Consider the following 9286-nt stretch of genomic DNA (forward strand, 5'->3'; position numbering starts at 1 on the left):
TTTCTCTTTCCATAATTAATGAGTATTAGTCTATACATAAAATACAACACTATCATAAATAGAGGTAAAATAAGAAAATATTATAATAGTTAATGTTTTCTTAATATATGTGAAAAAGTCATTTGTCCCTTCTTAAACGGGACGGAGGGAGTATATCTTTTCCTTTTCCTCTTTTTTTTTATCCATTAGTGCCCCCTATATTCTTCTCCTTCCCCTCACTACTTTTCTTAAATCATCAGACACACTCAGCTCTCCACCTTCACGACCAATACCTAACCCTTTTTCTCTCTTTATAAAAATTAACATCAGAATAAACTGTTAATGGAAGAAGGCCGCAAACCAGAGGAAACCCACCAAACTCAACCCAAAATGATTCACGATCATGAAAAGGAACACCATAAACACAAACACACGGCTCCACAATCGTCATATTACCCAAGAGATCCTCGCCGGACTTTCTGTACAGTCATCACCGTCTTCCTCCTCTTAGCCGGCCTATCAGTTCTCATAGTCTGGCTAATTTACAGACCCCATAAACCTCACTTCACTGTAGTTAACGCAGCTGTATATGATCTCAACACTTCATCTCCGCCGTTCATATCCACCTCCATGCAGTTCACTCTCGTTACAAGAAACCCTAATAAAAGAGTCTCCATCATATATGACAAACTCTCTGCTTATGTTTCGTATAGGAACCAAGCTATAACTCCGACAGTGGTGTTGCCTCCGCTTTATCATGAGAAGAAGAGTACGGTGGCTGTCTCGCCGGTTCTTGGCGGTGCTCAAGTGCCGGTGTCGGTTGAGGTGGCGAATGGGTTGGTGATGGATGAGAATTATGGGGTGGTGGTGCTGAGGGTGGTGTTGCTGGGGCGGCTGCGGTGGAAAGCCGGTGCGATAAAGACGGGGAGATACGGTGTTTATGTGAAGTGTGATGTTTGGGTCGGATTGAAGAGAGGTTTTGTTGGTCCGGTGCCTTTGCTTGGCTCTCCACAGTGTAAAGTTGATATTTGATATAGGTAAAATACTATAAATCTGTAATTAATTAATGTAAGCTTTTTAATGTTTGTGAAATCTGTAACGTTTTTGTTAATTTGAATTTGATATTTTAGAACATTTTATCCAAAGTAAAAGTAAGATAAAAAAAGGGATTGGGATTCCCTCAAGTTCATGAACTTGAGGGGGTCATGTTCGTGTTTTACACCGTTCATTACAAAATGAACGGTGTAGATCAAAAAAACACAATTTTAATCAAATTAATCTGCACCGTTCATTTTATAATGAACGGTGTAAATTATGAACATGACCCCCTCAAGTTAAAATAAACTTGAGAGAATCCCAATCCTAAAAAAAGTGGATAATTGATGTAGGGTTACCGTGTTCTCTTTTACCTGCCGTTCGATTATCAAATTTCAATAATATTTTGGTGGTTTCGGCAGTTTTTTTAATAAATTTTGCCAATTTATATCTACAGAGCAATTCTTGAATAACTTAGTCGGCAACGTAAGATTATCTCTTGAATATATGACACGTAATGGAATTAAATGGCCTAGCTAAATTAATTAAGAGAATTTAATTTTAATTAAAATATCACTAATTAATGTTATATTTATTAATTGTCTATAATTTTTAATTTCGCTACGTGTTATATATTCAATAGAAGGTTTATAATCTTACATGGCGAATTAAAATCAGGCAAGAATTTCTCAAGCCGCTTTATACGTGTTTTAATTTTCTCTCGTATTTTATCATGTCATTTTTTATTTTATTAAAGTAAACATGTATTTAGCCAAATCTCGTTTAAAAATAGCCGGAATCACTAAAGTAAAGCACGGTAATGAATTTCTAAATTTTTCAAATTTGATGACGAAAGTATGAAGCAGGCAAATTGATCAATCTCAGAAAGAAGATATAATTGATGACCATCATCATTTTCTTCCTCGTCCTCCATGCAGTAGCTTATGTATTATCATGACAACTGTTGAATATTTTCTATGTTTTGGCTTTCGGCTGGTGATGACACAAGGCAAATTGAAATTGAGACTCGTGGCTATGCATGCACCCAATTATACAGGGTATTTAACTTGTGAGGATAATGAACTATATGAAACCTTATAAAATAGATACTCTTAACCACGTGTTTTCTATTAATTGGACGAAAAAAGAAATCATGTCAATAAAAAATGACTGAAAGTATCCATTTAGTAACGTTTTACATAATTCAGTATTCATTTTATAACAAAAAAAAGTCAGTATCCATTTTAAAATTTTCGCATGGTTCAGTATCCTTTCAAATTTATACCCCAATTGTGCACCACTATAACATTTTATGGAATTCGTAAGCAAGTTCATTTTCAAATGTAAATTCCTGAAAGTCAGGAGCATAATTAGCTTATATTTAAAGGGGGTTTACAATTTTTTCTGGAGGAGCTAATGCCTAATTGTATAAAATGAGAGGAGCTTTTGTTAAAGAAAACGAATTTCAGAAGAGCTTTTGCTTAGATTAGGCACAGTGAGCAGTAGATTTTCTTTCCTTTTTCTTGTGAAAGTAGCATATGAAGACTTGATTTGGAATTAAAAAAAGTCCATTAGCACAGAAATAATGTTACTTTTATGTGAATTAAATTTTGTAAAGATTTGTTATAAATTTATTATTATATTGCATGTGAGAATAGTGCATTATGATTTCATTATAAGTAATTTGTTTTTCTTTCCTGTTTGATGTTTTTTTAGCCAAATAGGAATCAACTTTATTAAAGTTAAAGTTTAGGTTTATGTGAATGTAATTTTTCAATTTTTGATGGATAAAATCATTGGCATCGCATCTTTACCTTATAGGCACTAATAAAAAACAGTAGACTTTAAATAATGAAAATATAGCAAATTAATTTTAAAAATTTTAATTTGTTATAAATGAATAAATAATTTTTAAAATAAAGATGGATATTATATTGGGACTGAGAAAGTACATTATTGCACACATTTGTTTTGTGTAATATAGCAGTTATATAACAAATCAATACCAATGTATAGAATGTTAGAATTTATTTTTATAATAAATATTTAAATTATTTTTATATTATATACATGCATACCTGAGGTATCAGATTCGCAACTTTATGCATGTGGACCAAAATTTAAGCTTCTACAATACACTCTTATACAGTGCGCAAAATCTAATCATAAAATATCATATTCTTATTTAATTTTTTTAGATCTTAATCATTTTTTTCCTGTATTTGTTTTCTTCACAATTTGTAAATTGAATTTGAAATTATGCAGTTTTAGAAAAGTTGTATTACAGTTGATGAATTATTTCAAATTGATTCACTTGCTCTTTGATTTGCATAACTTCAGAGTCAGATGCCAATTTGAATTTTCCAAGTTGGGACCATTTAGGCTTATCTTCTTTATTCTTAGGGATAGTTCGGTTTTCAGAGATAGAAATGAAAACCAAAATGAAAATGAGGAATGGAATATATTTTTGATTCAATAAATTAGTATAAAAATAAGAATAAATTTCAGGAAAATTGCGATGTTGAAACTCAGGTTTATTTATTTAATTTCTTTTTAAATATATTTGTATCGCATTGATGTTTTTCATATTTTTTGATGATTTTTGATGTTGATGTGTTTTCTAGAGTCCTGTTAACAAAAAATTGAAGAAGAATCTGAACAAACAAAACAATTCCGATTTTATTTTTCAGGTTTCTATTTTAGTTTTATATATATATATATATATATATATATATATATATATATATATATATATATATATATATATATATATATATATATATATATATATATATATATATTTATGTTGTATCGCATTGTTATTTTACATATTTTTTTAATGATTTTTGACATTGATGTGTTTTCCAGAGTCCTATAAACAAAAAATTGAAGAAGAGTTTAAACAAACAAGATAATTTTAATTTTGTAGCTCAGGTTTCTATTTTAGTTTGTTGTTTACTTATTTTCATGTTCTGCGTTGTTGATTTTTCTATTTTTTTTATTTGATCTTGATTTTTTTATTTCAGATTTTTGTTAAAAAAACCGAAAAAAAGTTTTTGTTGATAGAAGTAGCAGTTTTAAAATTTTGTCTTTTTATGTATTTATAATATATTTCTTATATTTTACACTGATTTGTCAATGTCTTTATTCAGGATTTATGTTATGTTAATGCAGTATATTTATAGTGTATATATGGAGTGTTTATAGTTTAATTTGATCTTAATCATTTTATAGTGTTTTAACTTTTGTCCTTTTAAGTGAATGTATGGTGTTTTTGCACTGTATTTACATTTAATATAGTGTTGCTTTAATGGTGTAATTTGGTCTGCTTTTACATTACGTTTTGTTGTGTGTAATTGTAGTTTATTTTATAGATTATTTATAATATTTTTATAGTATTTTTATTTCTAATGCGTTAACGGAAAATTAAAGAAAAGTAGATTTTAGTTATAATGCTTGTAATATGTTAATCCATTTTATATAGTGTATCTATTGTGTAAATAGCTTTTGAATATGATGTCTTTATATTGTTTTTCTTATTAGTTTATGTTATATTTTATTGGTTTTATGTAGTGTTTCTATTGTGTGTCTATTGTGTATTTATAATATTACATTTAGTGTTTCTAATATGTTTTATTGTCTTTTTTTAGATCTAGAATCCTTCGTTAATTTTTTATCAATATTTTTGCTCTAAAACTTATCATTTTGTTCATTATAAGTTTATATCAGATTTTAAGAGTATTCTTAACGATGGGAAAACGATTTTATTTCGTGAAATGTGTCTTGGATTTTTGCTGAATATGCCACAGTTTATGCTTAAATATCAACTTATTCATTCACTGTTATGTACTGAGGCAGTTATTTCATCCTTCATCAAATGAATTATGGATTGGTTTTAATAATTTCAGATTGAGAACTAGAAGATTTTGATGTATTGATAAGTTTGAAATGTGTTGGCAATTTGAAGAATATGGATAATTCTAAGTCCAATGATAATGCTTTGGTTCAAAAATTATTTTGTGGGCTTTGTAAGATTAATAAACAGTCTGTTGAAGAATTTATTTATTTTTGCAAAAAGGTAGACTAATAACAATAAAGTTGTGAAAGTGACTTTTCTTTACCTTTTTTTGGAGACTTGTTGTTTTCTTCTCTTGTCATTCGGTATGTTGAAGATCATCATTTGAACTTGATTAACTCTGGTAATTTTAAATACATTTCTTTAGGGAAAGGAGATATTTGATGTCATCATTAACTCACTCTTTGAAGAGAGTTCTAAGTAATAAACCAAATGAAAGAGGCTTGCTAAGGATAATCATAGACTAAATGGTTTTTCTTTGCTATTACAAGTTTGATTTTATGAATGTTGTGTAAAAGGTGTTACTCAGTTTTCTTCCTCCCTTGGAAAAAAGGTACCGCGTATCTTTAGCTTGGCTTCATCTATATGTCCTGCTCGAAAAAAAAATTGGTCAAGCTTTATTTTATAATTCGCAGGTATATAAATTTGTTTTTTTTATTTTTATTTTGTTTATATTTGGTTTAAATACTCCTAATTTTTCTTTATTTTTTTTTTGTGTGTTTCTAATATGTTTGGGGCGAATTTAAGAATACTGAATTTGTTTAATGTATTTATGTTGGATTTATAGTGCGTTTTAGTTTTTATGACGCGTCTTTAATGTTATTATGGTATATCAGTTGCATATTTATATTTCAATTACATAGTGATTTTTACGGAGTATTTATTTTAGTGTCGTGGTTTGTTTTTACTTTTTTAATTGATTCTTATTATTAATAAATACATTGTAAGAATCGTTATTTTTATGATTATTTTTTTATATAGCTCAATATGAATCAACTGAAGAAAATCTTCCAAAGATAAAATCAATTTGTAGAAGAAGTCATTTGCTGATCTCATGTCTTTAATAGTGTATATATGATAGCTAAAGTGTTCTTATACTCTAATTGGTCAAAGTCATCGTACCGTAAGATAAAATAAGTTAAGCACCTTATCATTCTTATCTCCTATTAAGACAATTGTTGTTTAAATTTAGTTTAATTTTGCATTTAGATAATAAAAATAAATACTTTAATATTTCTATGAATTGTGCTTTGGCTTTTTAATTTTATAACCACGGCTTTAGTTTAATTTTGCATTTAGATAATATAAGTAAAAACTTTAATATTTCTATGAATTATTCTTTGGCTTTTTAATTTTATAACCACGACTTCTGTAGTAGAACGTATTTGCTGGGTTTATATAGTGAATACTTCGAATATTAAGTTGGGTTTAAATGTATTTGCTGCATTTTTATTTTTTTAGAAATTCATACGCAGCAATTGGGGACCGTTTTTTCTATTATTTATAAAAAGTAGATACATATTTTCTAAAAGAATTTTAAAATTGTCTATAAGTAAAAAAAAGTTACAATTCATATAAAAAAAAACCAATAAACTATATCTCAATGAGCGTTGGGCATCACAATGTTAGGTTGTAGGTTTATTTCTCTTACAAGCATTTTCACATTTCAATTATGAAAAAAAGAAATTTATTTTTGATCAATCATCAAAGAGAAGCAATTTACTGCTAATAGAGATACACTAAATAACAGAAGGCCTAAACCGACGACAAGCCACAAAGGCCCAAACAATAAACCACAAAGGCCTTATCTAACTATCAACAGCACCTCACCAGCTCATACAGTCGACCCTCTAATAATTAATATTCTATAAATTAATAATTCTAATAATTAATAGAAAATTGAGAGAACCAACTTCGTTCCACGTCGGATAATTAATAATTCTATTATTTAATAATTAATAAAATTTAAAATATATTCTACATGAATATTAATTATTAGAGAGATTTTTTTAAAAGAAATATATAACAATTGGTGATTTATTTGAGGTAATACTAACCTTAATTCATAAAGTGCAAGTTAAAATACCATCAAATTATGACTTTCTTATTCTTTTGAGAAATTTTAAAAGAAATTATTAAATAAATAAATTAAAGTAAGTAAAGTATCTCTAGTATAAAAAATATTAAAAATTATTTTACTTTATGAATACAACTTTTTAATAATTATTTTTTAATTTGATATCAATTGATATTTTTTAAATTGAATATAATTTTTTTTTTAAATTGAGTGATTGTAAAATGTATTTAGTTAGTTTTTTTATAATATAATATTAATATTAGGTCTATTAATGTAGATGATTAAAAATATCTTTTATAATTTTTTTATACAAATTCAATAAATTAAGAATTCTAATAATTAATAAATTTTTGATCCACCATGTGTATTAATTATCAGAGGATCGACTGTACAACCAATTCCCAGCAGCACAACACACTAGGATATCAGAAAACACATTACAACCTACCCCAATATCTAATGGCAGCATCAGTTTTTATTATACTGAAGACTTTGCTATAAGGGATTAAGTTCTTCTTGAAAATCAGCTCTTCCTGGCTCCCTAGATACCATAGATTGTGGCACCAAACAACATCTTTCTATACTTTGCTCTCTTGTTTTTGCTCTCAGTTCTTCTGCAAAGTAAATTGATTTCTCTTCTCCAACATAACACAGGTCTATTAAATCCCATTTCCTTTAGAAACGTGCTCCACATTTCATTAGAATAACAACATTCAAAGAAGAGATGACATATGTTTTCAGGACTATTGCCATAAAACAACAAGTATCACTAGGGACTCTCTTCCATTTAGCTGACTAATCTCTAGTCTGTAATCTATTATGAAGTGCCAACCAACAGATAAACGCATGTTCGGGGATGATTCCTGCAAACCAAATCAACTTGTGCCAAGGAACTTTTGCATAGATTGGTAACAACTTCCTCCATAAACCATCAATAGGAAATTTCCCAGATCGGCGTACGATAATCTTACCCATAAGTGAGTAAGGCTATCGAGTCGATACAAAAGGCATTTTCTAGATAAGTTAGATGGCGATTCCACATTATTTCAATACATGTCCAGAATAGAGTCCTGCCATAAGTTGGGTGAACGGGAACGCCGAAACCCCCGCTTCCGCTCATAGACATGCATGCTCATCCAGATTAATATAATTGTGCCGATATTATTATTTTTCGCTAATTTTTGTTGTTGTTTTGTTTATATTACTACTTCAAGAGTTAATTAGATTTATTTAATTTAGGATTATTTCCAATAAAATATCAAACGTTCGCTGGTTTTTCAGTTATAATCAAACCTCTCAAAATCGGTTAGTTTAGCATATTTCGGGATGTTTGAAACCTTTTCTAGCCATTCGTGAATCAAACCAACAAATTTACCATTTGTGAATGGGCTAAACTAGCCAATTTTGAATGATATGAGAAATTTGAAACTTTTTCTAGCGAAATCAATCAAAATCGGATAGTTTAGCTCATTTATGAATGACAATTTTTTTGGCTTTATTCACAAATGACTATAAAAGGTTTCCAATATTTCAAAATGGGCTAAACTAGCCGATTTTGAAATATTTTTTTATAACTGACAAAATCCGTAAACGTTTTATATCTTATTGGGATTAGCCCTTTAATTTATTAAGATGTAGTTTAATTTACTGAGCTTAATGTCCTAGAAAAATCTCGGCCTTTTAGTCTTTTTCATATCCTGAAGTTGTAAAATCGTTAATAATTCCCAAATCTACACCTATGAGTTTCAATTGTATCCAATTTTATAAAGGGTTAATTCCTAAAAAAATCACGAACTTTACACGAAGTTTCATTTTAACCATGACCTTTAAATGTTGCCGTTTAAAGGCACGAACTTTCATTTTGTTTCAAATCTATCATTTCAGTGTATTTTTGTTGACTAAATTCTTCAATAAACCATTAATGGAAGACCCAAATTATAAATCGACATCAAAACTTATTATCTTTTAGTTAGAGTATATAGGATTAGGAATTTTTGGTTAGATAAAATACACCGGATTTTACTTTGGTGATAGATTTGAAACAAAATAAAAGTTCGTGCCTTTAAATGACAACTTTTAAAGTTCATGATTAAAATGAAACTTCATGTAAAGTTCGTGATTTTTTTAGGAATTAACCCTTTTATAAATTAGACACTTTTCTATTCGAAAAACATTCAAAAACTCCTTATAAATGACTTATCTTAACTCGCTTACATTTGAAATTCAAAATAAATGACTTATTTGGTTTATTGGCCAAAAAAAAATGTCAATTTAGTATTTGTGGGTATAATTGAAAGTAAAAACTGTAAATTTAGATACAATTGACGATTTTATAACGT

General features: G+C 28.4%; 1 protein-coding gene across 1 annotated transcript; it reads left to right on the top strand.

The window, feature by feature from the left end:
* The first annotated feature begins 200 nt into the window (after positions 1-200).
* On the top strand, positions 201-1113 carry LOC126687406 (NDR1/HIN1-like protein 12). The gene has a single exon (XM_050381959.2). It carries the CDS (start codon positions 322-324, stop codon positions 1009-1011), a length of 690 nt encoding a protein of 229 aa, XP_050237916.1. The 5' UTR covers positions 201-321; the 3' UTR covers positions 1012-1113.
* Positions 1114-9286: the final 8173 nt, after the last annotated feature.

The sequence above is a fragment of the Mercurialis annua genome, linkage group LG6 (genome assembly GCF_937616625.2).
Source record: "Mercurialis annua linkage group LG6, ddMerAnnu1.2, whole genome shotgun sequence".
NCBI lineage: Eukaryota > Viridiplantae > Streptophyta > Magnoliopsida > Malpighiales > Euphorbiaceae > Mercurialis > Mercurialis annua.

Coding starts and splice junctions, on each gene's coding strand:
- LOC126687406 (XM_050381959.2), top strand. CDS start 322: ATGGAAGAAGGCCGCAAACCAGAGGAAACCCACCAAACTCAACCCAAA.